The sequence below is a fragment of the Herpailurus yagouaroundi genome, unplaced genomic scaffold (genome assembly GCF_014898765.1).
Source record: "Herpailurus yagouaroundi ecotype Mexico unplaced genomic scaffold, PumYag 166, whole genome shotgun sequence".
In the NCBI taxonomy this organism is placed as follows: Eukaryota; Metazoa; Chordata; class Mammalia; order Carnivora; family Felidae; genus Herpailurus; species Herpailurus yagouaroundi.
The window spans coordinates 27687345-27707396 of record NW_024412407.1 but is presented as its reverse complement, the minus strand read 5'-3'; the positions used below and the strand labels follow the sequence as shown (position 1 = coordinate 27707396).

The 20052-nt window shown below is 33.3% G+C and overlaps 1 protein-coding gene and 1 pseudogene across 3 annotated transcripts in view; one reads left to right on the top strand and one right to left on the bottom strand.

Moving 5' to 3' along the window:
- Nucleotides 1-20052, top strand: part of LOC121038851 (solute carrier organic anion transporter family member 1B3-like) — a 79839-nt gene that overhangs the window by 35149 nt on the left and 24638 nt on the right. For all 3 annotated transcript variants that reach the window (XM_040488747.1, XM_040488746.1, XM_040488748.1), the window contains 8 exons: nt 7314-7455; nt 10985-11117; nt 14327-14448; nt 15813-15959; nt 16120-16218; nt 16486-16728; nt 17766-17930; nt 19536-19731. In XM_040488747.1, coding sequence (XP_040344681.1) covers nt 7314-7455; nt 10985-11117; nt 14327-14448; nt 15813-15959; nt 16120-16218; nt 16486-16728; nt 17766-17930; nt 19536-19731 — 1247 coding nt within the window. The remainder of the gene's footprint in view (nt 1-7313; nt 7456-10984; nt 11118-14326; nt 14449-15812; nt 15960-16119; nt 16219-16485; nt 16729-17765; nt 17931-19535; nt 19732-20052) is intronic.
- On the bottom strand, nt 8109-8679 carry LOC121038852 (prefoldin subunit 4-like; annotated as a pseudogene).

Genomic DNA, 20052 nt, shown 5'->3' with positions numbered 1-20052 from the left:
CCCAGGGAAAACTGACAGGTGGTTAGTTAGGGTATCCCACTCAATACATGAAAACATACATCTTTCCTTGTTTAACATGTCTCCCTTCATCATCAACATACCCCCACTTAGTAGGTTGCACATTTTACCTTTGGGTAATACGGACCTTTTAACAATATCGCATCTTCCAGTCTGCTAGCACAGATGTCCCATTTATTTGATCTTTGATTTCTTTAGCAATGTTTTGTAGTTGTCAGTGTACAAGGCTTTCACCATCTTTGTTGAAGTGTATTCTTAAATATTTTATTACTTTAATGCTATCATAAATGGTATTCTTTTCTCAATTTTCTCTTCAGATTAATTATTTTCAGTGTATAGAAACACACCTGATTTTTGAGTGTTAATTTTTTATCCTGTATCTTTGTTGTACTTGCTTATTAGTGCTAATAGTTTTTTGTGTGTAGAATCTTTATAGATTCTTACATATAAGATCATGTCATCTGTGAGCAAATAGTAGTAACAGTATAAATTACATAAATTATAAATAAGTAGGAAGTATAATTATAAATAAATAATATAGTAAAAATATGATTTTACTTCTTCTCCAGTTTATATGCCTTTAATTTTTTTTTTCTTGTCTGATTGGTCTGGCTAGACTTTCCAGTATGGCATTGAATAGTAGTGGCTAGAGTTGGCATTCTTGCCTTGTACCTAATCTCAGAGGAAAAGTTTTCAATATTTCCCCATTGAGTCTGTTAGATATGGGCTTTTTATATACAGCCTTCATTCTGTTGAGTTAGTTTGCTTCTATTCCTAGTTTGTTGAGTGCTTTTATCATAAGAGTGTTGAATTTTGTGAAATGCTTTTTCTGTATCTATTGAGATGATTGTGGTTTTATTCTTCATTTTGTTAATGTGATGTATTACATTGATTGATTTTCATATGTTGAGTCAGACTTGCATTCTAATTGTAAATTCCACTTGTTTATGATGTATGATCCTCTTAATGTGCTGTTGGACACTGTTTACTAGTATTTTGTTGAGAATTTTTATATCAATATTCTTCAGGGATATTGGTCTGTAGTTTTCTTTCCTTGTGATGTCTTTGTCTGACATTGATATCAGGTAATGTGGCCTCATTTAATGAATTTGTGCCCTCTTCAATTCTTTGGAAGAATCTGAGAAGGATTACCATTAATTCTTTAAATGTTTGGTAGAATTCTCCAGTGAAACTGTCCTGGGATTTCTATGTTGGGAGGTTTTTAATTACAGCTTCAATCTCATCACTAGATATAGGTCTGTTAAAGATTTTTTTATTTCTTCATTATTCAATACTGGTAACTTGTTTCTCTAATAACTTATCCATTTCTTCTAGGCTACCCAATTTGTTGGCAGATAACAGTTCATAGCAGTGTCTTATAATTTATTTTATTCCTGTGATACTATTTGTAATGTCTTCTCTTTAATTTCTAATTTTAGTTATTTGAGCCTCCTCTTTTTTTTTTTTTCAGTTAATCTAAGAGTTTGTCAATTTTGGTGATTTCTTCAGAATCCAACTCGTAGTTCCATTGATGTTTTTCTATTCCTTTTTTCATTTATCTTTCCTCTAATCCTGATTATTTACTTATTTTTGATAACTTTGGGCTTACTTCTTTTTCTAGACCATTGAGGTATAAGTATAGGTTGTTGATTTGAGATCTTTCTGTTTTTTTAATGTTATCTTTTATCACTATATACTTATATTTTAGCAGTGCTTTTACTACATCCCATATGTTTTGGTATGTTGTGTTTTCATTTTCATTTGTCTCCAGATTTTTTCTAAATTCTCTAGTGATTTCTTCTTTGATCTTTTGGTGATGTTGTTTAATTTCTACATATTTATGGGTTTTCCTGGTTTCCTTCTGCTATTATTTTTTAATGTCACTCCATGCAGTCAGTGAGAATACATTGTATGATTTCAATTTTATTAAATTTGTTAAGACTGCTTCATTACCTAACATATGGTCTGTCTTGAAAAATGTTTCATGTACACTTGAGGAGAGTGTATATTCTGACAGATGGAGTGTTCTATAAATGTCTGGGTGCAATTGGCTTATGGTGTTGTTCACGTCTTCTGTTTCCCTGTTGGTTTTTGTCTGGTTGTACTATTTAAAGTGGGGTATTGAATCTCTTATTCTTAATATGTTTCTGTTTCTACTATTAGTTCTGTCAGTGTTTATGTATTTGAGTGCCCTACTGTTAGATACATATTTATAATTGTTATATTTTCCTGATGATTGACCCTTTTCTCATTATATTGTCCTTCTTTGTCTCTTGCAATACTTTTTGGCTTAAAGACTATTTTGTCTGCCAAAAGTATGGTCATCCCTGTTTTCTTTAGGTTTTGTTTGCATAAAATATTCTTTCTCACCTGTGGGGGTAACTATAACCAAAAAATCATAGACTGGGTGGCTTAAATAATAATAACTTATTTCTCCTAGTTTTGGAGGTTGGGAAATCCGAGACTGAGGTATTAGCAGATTAGGTTACTGGAGATGGCTTTTTCCTGATTCACAGATGGCTGTTTTCTCATTGTGTCTTCATATCATGGAAAAAGGGCATGACAGTCCCCCTGGGGTCTCTTTTTTAAGGACAGTAATCCTATTCATGGGGGCTCTGCCCTTATGACATAATAACCTCCCAAAGGCCACACTTCTTTATACCATCACTTTGGAGATTAGATTTTCAATATGAATTTTCAAGGGACAGAAACATCCAGGTTATTACAGACCCTTTCATTTTTAGCCTTTTGGTATCCTGGATTGAAAGTGAATCTCTTATAGACAGTATATGGTTGAATCTTATTTTTTAAATAAATTCAGACAATCTATGTCTTTTAATTGATGCACTTAATCAAGTTACATTTAAAGTAATTGTGGATAGAAAAGAACTATTGCCATTTTGTCAATTGTTTTTCTTCCTTTCTTAAATTTTTCTCATTTCCTCTCTTGCTGATTTTCTTTCTTTCTTTCTCTTTCTTTCTTTCTTTCTTTCTTTCTTTCTTTCTTTGTAATGGCATGTTTTGATTCTCTTCTCATTTCCCTTTATGTATATTCTATAGACATGTTCTTTGTGGGTACCATTGCAATTACATAAAACAAGTTAAAGTTATAACCATCTATTTTATTTTTTTAAATTCTTTTTTACATTTACTTATTTTTGAGAGACAGTGAGGCAGAGCATGAGCAGAGGAAGGACAGAGAGGGAAGAAGACACAGAATCTGAAGCAGGCTCCAGGCTCTGAGCAATCATTCAGGACAGAGCCCAATGTGGGCTTGAGCCATGAGATCGTGACCTGAGCCAAAGTCGGACACTTAACCAACTGAGCCACCCAGGCACCCCATTTTTAAATTTTTTTTAATGTTTATTCATTTTCGAGAGACAGAGACAGAGCATGAATGGGGCAGGGGCAGGGAGAGAGGGAGACAGAATCCAAAGCAGGCTCCAGGCTCTGAGCTATCAGCGCAGAGCCTGATGCAGGGCTCAAACTTGCAGATGGCAAGATCATGACCTGAGCTGAAGTTGGTCGCTTAACCGACTGAGTCACCCAGTTCTCTATTTTAAACTGAGAACAACTGAACTTCAACTGTATATGAAAATTATACTTTTATGTATTTGCCTCCATCCCACTTTGTTGTTAATGACACAATTATCCTTTTTATATTGCATGTCCATTAACATAAATTTACATTGACTCTTTATGCTTTTAAAAATCTAAATTAGATTTATAAGTGATTTACTCACCTACATTACAATAATACAGGAATTTATATTTCCTTTACTAGGGAATTTTTCATTTGATATCGTTTTGTGTTGCTATTCATCACCCATTCACTTCAACTTGTAGATCCTTCAGTGTTTCTTGTAGGGCAGATCCAGTGTGATGAATTCCCTCAGCTTTGACTTATCTGGGTAAGTCTTGATTTCTCCTTGCTCTTAAAGGACAATTTCGCCAGATATAGTATTCTTGGTTGGCAGTCTTTTACTTTCAATATTTTGAATATTATATTATATTCCTTTCTAGCCTGAAAGGTTGTTTTGCTGAAAAATCTGACAATAATCTAATGGAAATTGCCTTGTGTGTGATGAGTTACTTTTCTCCTATTGCTTTCAAGATTTTCTTTTTGTCTGTGACTTTTGACAATTTGATTGTGATGTGTCTTGGTGTAGGTCTCATTATATTTTATCCTAGATGAACTTCTTTAAATTCCTAAAATTTCTTCACTCAGATTAGGAAAATTTGGGTCCATTGTCGTCAAATAATTTTTCTGCCTCTTTCTCTTTCTTCTTCTGGCATTCTCATAATGCATATACTGTTCTGCTTCATGATGGTGTACCATAGGTCTTTTATATTCTTCATTTTTATTAATTTTTTTCCCCTTGGGTCAGTCTTTGAGTTTATTGATTCTTTTTGTTTAATTTTGAATCTCTCTAGTGAAGTTTCCATTCAGGCAATATCTTCTTCAGTTCCAGAACTTCTCTTAGGTTCTTCTTCCTAGTTTCTATTTCTTCATTAATAATTTCACTTTGCTTATGCATTGCTTTTCTGATTTCATTTAGAGGTATATTTATTCTGTATTTTAATCCATTGAATATCCCTTTGATGGTAAATTTGAATTCATTTTCTGGCAATTCATATATCTCCATTTCTTTAGGGACAATTTCTGGAGATTTAATTTCTTCTTTTAAATGTGTTGTAGTCCCCTGTTTCTTTATATGTCTTATTATTTCTTGTTGGAATTTTGGCATTTGAAGAATCAGCCAATTCTCTGTGGTTTTGTACAGGGATAAGTTTCACTACTTAGCCAGACTAGAGATTCTCTAGACCTCTCAACTTTTTTCTGGGTGTGTTTCCTCCCCGGGCTATTTGAAGAAGTTTGCTGGTGCCTACTTAGAAGTTCTTCCTGGTGTCTGAGATACTGCAGCCTCCCTGTGTTAGTAAACTACAGTACTGGTTCTCCACCTAGTGTCTATCCATGGTACTACATGATTCTGGTGCATGGTTTATTGTCTTTGTTCCCAGAGCCTCAAATCTGGCCATCTACTCTTGTCAGTACTTGGATACAAACTGGTCCCTCATGCAGCCCCCTTACAAGTCAGAACATTGGATATAAGTTCTACTGCTTTAAGTCCCCATAGAGAATATAGGAGTTGGGGGTTTTATCCCAGTTGGCAAGAAAGTTGACAGTGACAGATTTTCCTACTGGGCTTGCATGGTTGGCTTCACACTCTCTAGGATGCAAAAATGTTTTAAGTGGTTTCTGGATTTCTCATAGAGGTATTTGTTCAGTTGTTGTTGTTAAATCTATGTATCCATGGGGGAAGGTGGGTTGGGGGCTCCTATTCTGTCATCTTGCTGACATCATTCCCATCTACATTTCTTAATTTCTGATGTCAGTAACATGATTATTTTTGGGAAATGATTAGAACCTGAAAATTTTAATTTCTCTTTTATAATGTAAATACAGTAAATAATTATACAAGAATTCCTAATTGGCATTCCTTGAAGAAAATATTCATACAATTTTTTTCTAATCCTGCTGGACAAATTTAATATTTTTGTCCTGTGAGTCTTGTTGTTCCCTTCACCAATTTAGTAAAACTGATTTTGATATCATTCCACCTTTTGTGTTTCACTCTTGGATGACTTCCTATATCTTATATAAGAACGCTTAATTATTTCTAATAAGTGGTAACATTTACAACTTTTCTCAAGTCTTTTCAACTTCATCAAAATTCCATATGCAGAATGAAAGTACACACATCTTTCCAGCCATGGAACGGCTGTATTGGGCCTTTTATCTCTTTTTCCAAGCATGACCTCATGCAAGACACATACTAGGTTATAGTTAGACAAAATATCAACACAGTTTCATTGAGCAAAACCCTCAAGGATGTGAGGGAGTGAGTGATAGGGACATAACTATGGGGAAGAGTTTTCCTTGTAGGAATAAAAGCAAGAACGAATAACCTGAGGCAAAATAATAAGCCTGGGATGCTCAAGGTACAAGAAGAAGACTAGTGTGGATGGAGAGGAATGAGTAAGAAGTAGAGTAACAGAAGATGAGATCAGAAGAGTAAGAGGGAATACTTGTGGGGAACAGATAGTTGGGGTGGGGAGGACAGATCATTTAGGGTCTTGTAGGCCATCGGAAAAACTAGATATTACTAAGAGTGAGATGGGAAAACAGGGAGTAATGGCATGATCCAATTTTTATTTTGAAAGAATTTTTGTAGTTACTGTGTTGAGAGGGAGGATGAGAGGAGAAGCAGAAAGATCTAATAGGCTGAACATGATGGTGCTACCCGCAGTGGTGTAGAAGGCAATGAGAAAGACCTGTCTGAATCGGCTTGGGTTACTATAAAGAATATACCACAGACAAGGTGGCTTAAACAACAGAAATTATTTCTCATAGTTCTGGGGGCTGAAAGTCTTAAGATCTGGATACCAGCATTGTTGGGTTCTGGTGGGAACACTCTTCCTCATTTTCAGATAGTACCTTCTTGTGTCCTCACAGAACAGAAAGAGAAAGTAAGCTCTTATAAGGACACTAACCCTATCATGAGGGCTCTATCTTTATGACTTAATTCCCAAAGAACCCATCTCCAAATATCATCACATTAGGGTTTAGGATTTTAGCATATGAATTTGGTGGTGACACAAACATCCAGTCAATAACAAAATAATATTTTAATGCTAGATTTAAAAGGAATTTGCTTATGGGTAAATCAACAAATTTTGTTAAAATTAATTTGAAAATAAAACACCTATAACCACTAGAGTTAAAGTATTTTTTTAGAACATTGAATAATTTGTTGTTTTCATTTTAATTTGTTCTCCAATAATAGTGATGATTTATAAATTAAAAAAAAAAGTTCCATTTCTAGCTGAATTCCTAGAAATGCCACCTTTGAGAATGTCTAACCACTTCCCTCTCAGTTAGTCTATACTGTTCATGAAGGAATAAAGAATATCTTATCACCATGGCCATCTCAGACATCATCTAGAAATCTTTAATAATATTAAATAAAAAATAACAGCCTTGACTGTCCTGTTCTAATTACCTGATGTTGTAACCAAATTAGAAAATGACGCTTTATCAACGTAGCAATGGTAATGTTAAAGGACTAGGTAATGTTAAAGTACCAATTGGTATATAGGAAAGGTGGGTATGCTTTTTATGATAAAAATAATGTTTTTAAGTAAATAAGATAAGCCATTTTTAATTCTATGCATATATAAGCATTATAGTCTTTTTATTAATCATTTTAACTTTTCTTTCTGCTTTTTCATAGATGTTCTTAGTAGCCCTGTCACTCAGCTTTATGTGTAAGGCACTCGGTGGAGTTGTTATGAAAAGTTCCATCACTCAGATAGAAAAGAGATTTGACATATCATCTTCTGTTTCTGGCTTAATTGATGGAGGCTTTGAAATGGGTAATTTTTATTTCTATTTTTATTATTACTTAGTAACCAGATTTGTTGAGGTAAAACTGTTCATAAAAGCTCTACACCATTGATTCTTAGGAGTAAATTCTATCCCCCACCCCAGGGGCAATTTGATGATATCTGATGTCACTTTTGGTTGTCATAATTGGGGGGAGGGAGATTGTTATAGACATCTAGTAGTAGAGGGTAAGAGTGCCACTAAAAATCCTACAATGCACAGGACAATCCCCACAAAAAAGAATTAATCTAACTTAGAATGTCAATAATGTAGAGGTTGAGAAATGCTGATTTATACAAACTCATTGCTTGCAGCTAATACTTTTTAGGGCTGTACCTTTCCTCTCTCAAGGTGCCCTAGTGAAAAAAAATTTTTTTTTTTAAAGTTTGGAGAGAGGATTATGATTCTGATGATTTAAGGAAGGAGGAACAGCTCTGGAGCAACCTCTGTTCTACTGTTTGACTGGGTATAAAATTTGGGGTGAAAGGTTTTTTTTTATAGAACATTGAATGTATTGCTTTGTTTTCTTTAATTCAGATATCTCTAATAACAGTGAGGTTTTATATTATTACTGGACAATATTTTCTCTTACTTTATGAATTTATAGCTTATTACCTTTGCCTTTCCCCCTTCAGAATTTTTTTCATTTTAAACAATATCCAAGCTTATTGAACAAATATTAAAAAGTATTATAAAATGTTTAACTTTCATCAGCTTCAAGGTTTATGTTGCTCTCGAATTTTGCATGTAATTGAATCTGCTAACACCCACTGAATTAATTCCATTCTGGATTTTAAGGCATTAGTTTACTTTTGCAAAATTTTTTTTGCTTCTCTTAACATGTCCTGTGTTTCTTCTTGAGGATGACTGGTGAAAATATCACCGATTTGATAAGATATGATTAAGTGGTCATCACCTTGTAAGCGTGATGTCCTCACAACAACTTGTAAATTTTACAGTTGTATCTTTTTCACATCTTATTTCTTCCTTCAGCTCTGTTGTTCTACTTGCCTTCTGTGCATGTTTGCTCATCTTTTTATTGGTCTTCAAAAGTAACATTGACATCTTCTGCATCCCCCTTCTTCGTGGTGGCCACCATTTTGGTCCCTTTTTAGACTTCTTAATGATTTGAGGGGACTCAAAAATTATGTATGCTGTATTAATTACAAATATTTTCTGTAAGTTTGCTGTTTATCTTTTAAGTTAATTTAAAGTGTATTTAGCTATTGAATATTTTAAAAAATAATTGTATAAAGAAAGACCCATCTATATTTTTATTATGAATTCCACTTTTTCATGATTAAGAGGTTATCGACACCTTGCATCCTTCACTCTTCACCTCTGAGATTTAATAAAACCATCTAGAATTTTAGTTTTGGATTATTATCAACTTTAAATTGTAATTTTCTGTGTGTCTCTTTTTATTGAGGAATGGATTCTTAATATTTTTGTTAAACTTTGTAGCTATTTGACAGCAATTATGTGGGCATGGTTTTAGGTTTTCCTGGTTTCTTTGCTTACCACTGTTACTTGAATCTTATGACTTCAAATCTCATCTTTAGTTTTTCTGGAGTAGATCTTTAAGTTGTTATATTTTCCCACAAATAATTGAACACATAACATATTTCCCAAGCTCTTGCTTGTTGGAAAATATATTTACCATTGTATTCAAGTAATAATTTGAGTATGGAATTAAAAATTCAAAATCTTTTCCTTGGTACATTTAAAATATTTACCTACTGCCTTTTAACACCCAATATTACATATAAGACATCATTATAAATATCATTGTCATGCACTGATGAGTACCTCCTCTTTATCTCTGAATTTCAGAAATTTTACTAACATATATCAGGGCTGTTTTTGTTTTTTTTTTTTTATATTCTGGAGAAATGTATCTGAGGGGTTAACTTTAACTGAAGGTTTCCCTTTAACTCAGGGAACTTATTTTCTATTTTTAGATGTGTATCTTTCTCTCTATTATCTATTTTCTTCTGGAACATATATAAGACAAATATTAAATTTCCTCACAGTTTGGTTCCTTTAACTTTTCTGTCTAAAATTATCTTTGTTTGGAACACCTGGGTGGCTTATTCGGTTAAGCGACCGACTTTAGCATAGGTCATGATATTGCGGTTCATAGGTTGGAGCCCCCACGTCAGGGTCTGCGTTGAGAGCTCAGAACCTGGAGCCTGCTTTGGTTTCTGTCTCTCTCTCTGTTCATCCCCCACTTGCTCGCGCTTTCTCTCTCTCTCTCTTTCAAAAATAAATAAGCATTAAAATTCTACTTTCATTGACTTTATTTTCCATCAATCTCTGATACTGTCTTCTATCTTATTAGCTCCCAATATGTACATTTCTCTATACTATTTAAAATTTTTTTTAATGTTTATTTTTTTGAGGGGGGAGGGGCAGAAAGAGAGAGAGAATCTGAAGCAGGCTCTAGGCTCTGAGCTGTCAGCACAGAGCCCGACTGGGGGCTCAGACTCACTAGCCGTGAGATCATTACCTGAGCTGAAGTTGGACACTTAACCAATGTAGTTACCCAGACATCCCTTACTATTTTTGATTTACAAAAATTCTTATTATTCTCTATTTTTAGTCTGCCAGTTCTTATTTTATGGATGCACTATACCATAGTACCTCTAGAGATACTAACTGGATTTTTTCAGTTCCTCCTCTTTTTAGTTTCCTTATTTAACTGTTTCTCCATAAGTTACTTTATCTACCAGTTCATTTTGGCACTTTTATTGAATTTTTTTCCCTATCAACTGCTTTAGTAATTCTTGATTTGTGTCTATTTGCTGTTATACATGTAGCTCCAGATGGATTAGGTTGGTCATGACTTCCTCTACTTGGAATACTCTTCTTCCCCTTTTTTAATCTAAATAATTTATACTAGACATTAAATCTCAAATGGCCTCTCCTCCAGGAAACTTTCTTGTAACCCCTACTTAATTTAAGCTCTTCTTTTCTGTGATCTAATACCACCTCTGTTCATCTATTTATTTTTATCACTGGTATATATGTTCCTGGAGGACAAATACTATCATTTATTCCTTTTTTTTTTTTTTTTAATTTCTAGCTCTTAACACTATGGCAGGTACTTAATAGGAATTTAAAAAATGATAGGAGTGAATCAATAAATCCCTGAATGAACACCTTTCTCTCAGGTCAGGAAGATTTTCTGCATTTTTTTTCCAGCCAAAAACAATTCAAACCAATCTAAATTCTTCAGTAAAATTGTATGTCACTAATATGTCACTGGTCATTCAAGTGCTTTCTTTCCTATCTAAAACTCATTCTTCTTATTATTAATAACATATAATTTTACAGTGAGTGATTTAATGTAAGTAGGTTTCACCTTCTCAATTGAATTACATGACCTTTGGGGGAAGGTACTATGTCTTATGCTTTACTTGTATTCATTCTGGGGCTTTCCATTCTACTGGACACACAATTGGACTGTCAATGTTTGCTATGATTAATCATGTCAAAATAATTTTATTCTCTTTCTAGGAAATTTGTTTGTGATTGTATTTGTGAGTTACTTTGGATCCAAACTACACAGACCAAAGATAATTGGAATTGGTTGCTTCATTATGGGAACTGGAAGTATTTTGACTGCTTTACCACATTTTTTTATGGGCTAGTAAGTGTTAAACAGTTCTGTCCTTAATTATCATTTAACTATAAATTAATGGTAGAATTCCATCTTTTTTTCCTTTTAAACAAGCAGTCATCTTTTAAGAGGAATACCCAGTAAGCATGTGTAGAAATGAAGTATATTTTGTATAAGTAACTTACTGCTTTATCAGCCATGGCTTTCATTGACTTTCAGATATGAATAGCACTAAAGAAGGTATACATTTTCATAGGAAGTAAATGAACTTTTTATGGCCTTTTGATATGACATACACTGCATGTATTTGCTTACAAGTTTTTTTTTTTTTTTAATGCTCAATAAGAGTTTATCACCTAACCCACTACCATATCCATTGAGAGTATTCTTCTTAAGGTCATTGTATCATTATGATTAGAGTCAAATACTAATGACAGCAAACCTAAAATAGTGATGGCTTAAATAAGAGAAACTTATTTTCCACATAAAAAAATTAATGTATCCAGACTAGGCATAATAGATTCATGCTTCTTTTTTATCATATTTCTCTGCCATTTTTAAAAAAATGTTTATTTATTTTGAGAGAAGGAGAAAGACAGCATGAGTGGGTGGGGGCAGAGAGAGAGGGAAAGAGAGAATCCAAAGCAGACTCCGTGCTGTCAGCATAGAGCCTGATGCAGGACTTGATCTCATGAACCATGAGATCTGACCTGAGCCAAAATCAAGAGTCAGACACTTAACCAACTGAGGCACCCAGGTGCCCCAATATTTTTCTGCCTTGCATGGCGTTAACCTCATGCTCCAAACTGGCAATGTTGTTCCAGGCAACAAGATAAAAGAAGGGAAGAAGAACCAGAAGAAACAGTGCATGCTGGCTGGGGCTTAAGAAATATTTTCAGAACTATAACACTTCTCCTAACTTCACATTGGGCAGAACTTTGTTACATTTCACATCCAGATATAAAGACATTGGAAAAAGTACACTTTATTCCAGGCTACCATGCTCCTAGCTAAAAATCCCACCTACTATTACAATGGAAAGAGAGAAGAATAGATATTGAGAGTTAATGAACAATTTCTGCTAAAGATATTACTTATTCATTGTCAACACAAACAGTCATGTCTTTTGGCATACTAATTCCTTGCCCCACCTTTATTTGACTGTCATAAGAATTTTCTTCTTCCTGGTACTGCTGCTTCTTATTTTCATTATATTTCTGTTTCTTGATTTATTTTCTATATATGTGGTTTCTTCATCATGCCCATACTTCTGTTGCTGACACCATAATGTCAGTATCCCCTAACCTCCCTTTTCAGTCTTCTTCATTTTTCATTCTGGATTTTTTGTATGAAGTGTGTGCATTATACGTATCAATCACATATATACATTAATTTTTTCTTACACTTAGTCTCTATATAGTCAACCACTTCATGGGTATCTCCAGCCTAACATCCGATAAGAATTTCCCATTCATATATTCAAAACTAAATTCATCCTTGTGTCAAAACCAGTTCAGATTTTTCACATTCACTCTCTCAATAATGATTAATTTAACCACAGTGGAACTCAAACCAAAGTCAAGGGGCTCATTCTAGATTCTCTATTTTGACACAGAAGACAAGTGGCCACCAAATCTTCCTTATTCTACTTCCAATGTGTCAGATTGTCTCCTTTCATCCCTATTTTTCCTAACCTAACTTAAGCTTCCCACATCTCGGGCCTAGAGTTTTTGCCTTCAGTCTCAACTCCATTATAACTCATATTCCATACTATTCATTTTCAAACACAAATCTAATTATTTTATTCCTGCTTAAAATACCCAATTTCCTACAGCAGTGTTTTTCAAGCTTCAGATTCTGACCCACTAGGGGACCAATTCAGATTATTGAAACCAACAACTTTTGAGAGGATAGGATAGAATAAAATAGAAGAATATACAGTATGAGAGCAAATATTGTTCTATGAAACTTTTATTTTGATTGTATATATATATATATATATGTGTGTGTGTGTGTGTGTGTGTGTGTGTGTGCACGCACACATATGTATATGTTGTTGTGATGCAAAATGTGTTTCTTACTGTTGGTCAGAGTTGAAAATGTTGAATGCCTCTTGCCTATGGATTAATATCCAAACTCATTTACATATAACCTGACTATCTTTCTAGCTTCATCTTACACTGCTCCCCAGAGTGGAGAATCATACTCAAGGCTTGTGGTATTCCCCCATGTGCCATGCATGATAATGTTATATCTTTGTGCATGGTGTTTCTATAGCCTTGCATAATCTTCCTTGTTTGTCTAACTGTTGAGCTCCTATCCTTTTTTAAGGTTTATCTTGCATGTCCTCTTCATTGTGAATTCTTCTTTAGTTTACCACCTTCCCCACCTCAGAGGAAAGCTGATCATCCCCTTTTCCTTTATGACAACTCAGGACCTATTATATTAAAATTATCATGTCTTTTATTGTATATGTTTATCTAATAGAGAATAAAATGCCCTCGGTACAAAAGCTGTGTGTTTTATTTCTAGTTCCCTGGAGCTGAGCATAAAGCCCGGCCTGCAGTAGGCTGCCCTTGGAGCTCACAGGACACCTCAGTATTTTTGGATCAACACTGTCCCTATACTAGCTCCATCTCTGTTGTTCTTATTAAGTTCTTCCTCACTCAATTGAAATAGACTAGAATTTTTTAAAACTAAGTTTTGTAGTCAGACATTTGAGTGTGTGGGGGGGAGATGGGGGTATGAATATCTGTGACAGAAGATCAGACAGGTATTGATAAAATATATAGATGAACTGGCATGCATTATAGATTGACTTGTAAAACACTAAAGTTTATTAAATGTTATCAGAAAGTTTATCAGGAGGTTTAGATTGGGACCACTTGAGGATAATTCAAATGGGTGGATAGGTATAGTTAGCAGGGGATTTTTTTGTTTTGTTTTTTAACAAAGCATGAAACCAAGATATTGTACCTCTTGAACAGAATACAAGCACTCCTAGAATGATAATCCTCCTTTCCTGGGGAGTATTGAATAATATTTCTTAGTGGGCATTCCCATTCATTTGTACCCATTTCTTCCCCTAAAATACAAGCTGGGAAATTCACGAAAGGGATTCTGATAACTTAGAGAAAAAAAAACAGTGCAAATAAAGTGGGAAAATTTATCTGTATTTCTGGGAAAGTGAAACTATTCAGTAGATAAGCAAAGCTTTAAATCTGGTGATATTCTTACAGTTACAGGTATTCTAAAGAAAGTCTTGTCAATCCATCAGAAAATTTAACAACAAGCTTTTCAACCTGTTCAATTAGTGAAAATTTGTTACTCAATAGTACATCACCTAAGATAGTAGAAAAAGGTAAGAATTGATAATGTCACTAATTCTATAACTGGTCAATTTAATTATATCTGTGAAAATTATTATGAGATTTATTAGCAAAAGTGGTTAAAAATAGGAAAAGTATTTGCATTATTATGTATATATGACAAAACCATGCTAATATGTGTTATATATAAGAAGCTTTTAGAAGTAATAAGAAAAGAAGAATATTTTGGGGCATGTGGGTGACAGTCAGTTGGGCCTCTGACTTCGGCTCAGGTCATGATCTTGCAGTCTGTGAGTTCGAGCCCTACATCGGGCTCTGTGCTGACAGCTCAGAGCCTGGAGCCTGCTTCGGATTCTGTGTCTCCTTCTCTTTCTGCCCCTCTGCCTCTCATGCTGTGTCTCTGTCTCTTTTCTCTCACTCAAAAATAAAAAACATTAAAAAATTAAAAAAAAAGAATATTTCAGTAGGAAATTGGCAAAGAATATATACATTTAAATTAGGAAAGTGGTATAAATATGTTAAAAATGCAACTTTACTCCTTAGGAGAAACACAATTATTACACCAATTAAAGATTATTTTTACCTATTAAGACACAAATTGTAAATTATAGTTATAATTTTTTTTGCCGATTGGGTGTTTCTACTTATTAGGAAAACATTTCAAAAAATATTTTTCTACCTGTTTTTATTAAAAATAAAAAGAAATGATATAGAGGGAAAAACATTTATGTATTGCTGGGAGTATATAAATTTCTAGATTTTTGAAAGTTAATTTTCAATATAGTAAAGAACATACATGCTTAAATCAGCATATCTACTTTTACTGACTTATCTTAAAGAAATAATCTGGAATGTGACCGGATTTATTTACAGTTCTAGCTACGGCATACCTGTTTAACAGAATGAAAACTTCAAAATATTTTGTGAGTAAAAAGTAAGGGATTAATTAATTAATTAATTAATTAAGTTACAAAACTTATTCAGCACACCACCATGCAGTCATTAAACCCTGATATAAAAGAAATCTTAAAAACATGGGGAAATTGACATAACATGGTGTTAAGTGTAAAAGGAGATTATAATATGATCTGGACATTTAAAAATATAATGTACATAAATATTATGTGTATTTTTATGTGAACTGAAAATGTGGAAGATACATGCAAGCATGAGAAGTAGCTCTCTGAATGTGGTGGGGTTATAGATAACTTAGTTTTTACTTGTTTACTTTTTGCTTTCCTATATTGTCAAATTTTGTAAAGTAACTATGAATCAGTCTTATAATTCAAAAAAATAAAAAAAATCTTAAATGGAATAATTAAGGGATTAAAGCAGTTGAGTTTCTTATATAAATGCTAAAATTAATATTTAAAATAAAACACTCTTGTCTGCATAGGTTGTGAAAAGGAATCTGGATCATATCTATGGATATATGTACTACTGGGTAATATGCTCCGTGGAATTGGGGAAACCCCCATAGTACCCTTGGGGATTTCTTATATTGATGATTTTGCTGAAACAGGACATTCTTCTTTTTATTTAGGTAATGTACAGAAAATATTAGATTTTATGATTACTTTCCCTGGGTCCACCCTTGAAATAATAGTGTTCCTAAATTCATTTTTTACTTACTAAAAAATTCTTTGGAGACTTGTATAATGTTATTATTGGCATCTGATAAAATTGTTTTATAATATTTTTAGGTACTTTGCATGCATTATCAATGATTGGTCCAATCATTGGCTTTATACAGGGATCTCTGTTTGCTAAAATGTACGTGGATATTGGATATGTAGATCTCAGTAAGTATAATAAGAACAAGGTAACATAATAATACTTTTCAAGTACAGGACATCATCCTTCCAAATACTGAATCCACTTTTTCAGTAGTTCTTTACTGACTATTTGTGTGATGAAGTGTGAACAAAATTAAAAAAATAGTGTCTCAGAATTGATGTAATAGAGTTTAATTTCTGTATCTACGAAGGGCAGCAGTCATTATTATTGCTCAGAATTTATTGCATTTCAAAATGATTTTTTGACTGGCTACTTATAATTCTTTATTCTAGGCAGTATCAGAATTACTCCTAAGGACTCTCGTTGGGTTGGTGCTTGGTGGCTTGGTTTCCTTGTGGCTGGACTATTATCCATTATGTCCTCCATTCCATTCTTTTTCCTGCCCCAAAATCTGGATAAACCACAGAAAGAAAGTAAAGATTTAGGATCTTCGCATTTCCTCAAAACAAACGAGAAAAGGAGTCAAATAGCTAATGTGACCAACCGTGGGCAAAGTATTAGTGAAAATATAACTGGTAAGTATTTCACATTTATAGTCAACTTGGAATTGTTAATTTCAAATGAAAGTAGACGAAACTATTTCTTAGTTGCCACTGGGCAGAAAGCATAGTTCTGACTCTGTTTGATGGAAACTGTTAGAGACGTATAGAACGAGATGTTTCAAGGTCCACGTCATCCATCTCTAGATAACCATACCTGGTCCTGTCTTGCTAGACTCTAACACTTACTACAATTATTTCTAAGAAAGTCCTTCCACTTTTAACATCCGTTACAATTAGTCACCCCTCTAATTATAGACCCAGACTACAAAATTCATGCCATGGACAGAAGTTATGAATTTTTCACACACTTGTTTGTAGGCACAGATTGTTCTATTATTGTAATAATGTCACCTGAGACACAACATCATTATTCTCTTCTCCTTGTACCACAAGAAAGGTGATTTATAATACTATATAGTATTTTAAAGCAGAAAAGTTGCATACCAAGAAACAGATCTGAGTCCTGCATTAAATAGAACTTTATAATTTTTTAACTTTGGTCTTCTCATTTCTGTGAACTTTCTACTTAAAGGTAAAATTCTACTTAATAATTGTATTATTAACATAAAAATTAATACTAAGTGCTAACAAATAAGAGACATTGCATGTCTATTCACTTTTGTTTCTTGAGCACCTAGCATATTGCCTGGGACCCAGTTGAAAACCAAATATTTGTTGAATGAATGAATAAATTAATCAATGATACATGCAGTTGTATGGTAGAGTGCTAAGAATAACCAAATATGAAGTGAACTGAGCAAGTTGCAAAACAGCATGTATGTATGATTTCACTTTGGGGTAAAATAAACTAATTGAATAGATATTAATGAACATATGGAAAAATGAAGGAAAATATAAAAACTGTTGACAGTAGAATTGCAGGGTACTCTGATTTTCTATGTTATATATTTAAGTAATTTTCAATCTTATATAACTTTTATATTTACAAAATTAAGATATTAATGTATACTTAAGCTGCATTGTAATATCTTATCTTTATACTTTTATAGATTTTTTCCAGTCCTTGAAAAGCATCCTTACCAATCCCCTATATGTTATATTACTGTTTTCATCATTGCTACTGTCCAGCAGCCATATTGGTGCTATTACTTATGTCTTCAAATACATAGAGCAACAGTATGGTCAGTCAGCATCTGAGGCTAACGTTTTTCTTGGTAAGACACGTTATTTATGTTTGTTTGATAAGCTATATACTACCAAGTAATTGAGTTTCAAGTGACATTTCGTTGTGAAGGCAATTTTATATTTTAGTAAGTATAATTTCTAATTATTTTTTTGCAAATCTTGTTGAATTTGTCTGTCTCATGGTGTCATCATTGTTCTGCATTTGAAGTCATATATCATGCTATTTTTGAGAAGATGAATTCCTAGAAGAAAAGTTGCACGTGAATGGACTATTTAGATATAGTATCTGTATAACTGAATTTTATAGTTTAGTGTTGAGATCCTGAGACAAATCCTTTTGTAATGTAATCATAATTTCATAATTCGTTGACTTTAAATCAGAACTCAGCTACCTACAAAAAATAGGAAAGAGAAAACAAACACATCATTGATGTCTACATAATTCAAACAGGTATCATATTTTATGAGTTATTTTTCTATAATATCTGTTTCTAGTGACATATTGAGACTTGCTTTTGAAGAAAAGGTTTTCTTATATAATTCTTCCCTCACCACCAGTATAAAATGAGATTACTATTATTTTATTTATTTATTAATTTTTGGAAAGAGAGAGAGAGAGCATGAGTTGGGGAGAGGAGCAGAGAGAGAGGGAGAAAGAGAATCCTAAGCAGTCTTCATGCTCAGTGCAGAGCCCAACACAGGGCTCAATCCCTCGACCTTGGGGTCATGACCTGAGCTGAAATCAAGAGTCAGACCTCAACTGACTGAACCACCCACGTGCCCCAATATGAGATTTTTAAGAGCAGTACATTACCTAGTACAGTACTCAGCACATTGTAGAAACTCAGTAAATATTTGATAAATTAAACTGAACGTCTCAAGTGGCATGTGAGTAGGTCATAAGTAAACAAGAAAATGATAATTATGTTCAATAATTTTATTGAACTTAAGGTAAAAGTTTAAATGATAAAAGTTGAGTTTGACTCCCAGTAAGGTTCCCAGACTGAATTATGTTGTTGTTGTTGTTGTTGTTGTTGTTGTTGTTGTTGTTTGTTGTTGTTGTTGTTGTTAGAGGGATCTTTACCCTTAATAACTCTTGCAGGACAATGACATGGAAAAATTATAATAGGGGTCCTTTTTAATACCATATTTAGGCCTATTTATCATTTTAGGGTATATGTGTGTTGGGATGAATAAAGAAGAGATATTAATTCTAGTATTTAATTTTAAAGTGATAGACAAATTTAGAATGAGTTTTTAAGGATTGGAACTCTTCATTTTGAGGAGGTGTAAAGGATTTAGATGGTAGAATGCAAGTCTCATAGACAGGTGATATATTGTTGCTGTTTTCCAGAAGAAACTCCCTCATGGAAACCATCTGTTCAGATATTCAAACATTCTCAGTCCCCGACTTTTGCTATAGGGGGACCCAAATTCCCAGCACTGGCATCAAGAAGTTATTTTTGTTTCTCCCATGTGCTACACTGGGTCTCCTACCTCCATGCAGGGCTATTGGCTTTCTACTTAAGTCGTAAGATAGGATACATTTGGTTGATGTACTCTGTGTTTCATATTATAACACATTTCGGAATAACCATATTTATATAACAACAATTTTTTTCTCTTATTTCTAGGAACCATAACTTTACCAACTGTTGCAACTGGAATATTTACAGGAGGATATATCATTAAAAAATTCAAACTTAGCTTGCTTGGAATTGCCAAATTATCATTTTATACCAGTGCATTGGCCCTCATATTTCAACAATTCAACTTTGCAGTAATTTGTGAAAGCAAATCAGTTGCTGGCCTAACATTGACCTATGATGGGTTTGTATATGTCAATATATTAATTGCACAATGTATAAATTATACAATGTAAAAGAATATAAGTAAAACAGGGAAGATAACAATCTTAGATCAACTTTTTTTAATTGAAATTTCAATTTACAAATTCTTAAAACCTCCACTTCCTAAAATCTCAAAAAGTTCTCCTTTTATTCCTTCCTAAAAGAAAAACTACATAAGTTGTAATAATAATAGTTATCTTTTGGGGCTTGTTTATAATGACTGACAGGTACTTTTACCCTCATTTTATAGATAGGGAAAGCAGGGTGTAGAGAAATACACATATTACAAGACTAGCAATGT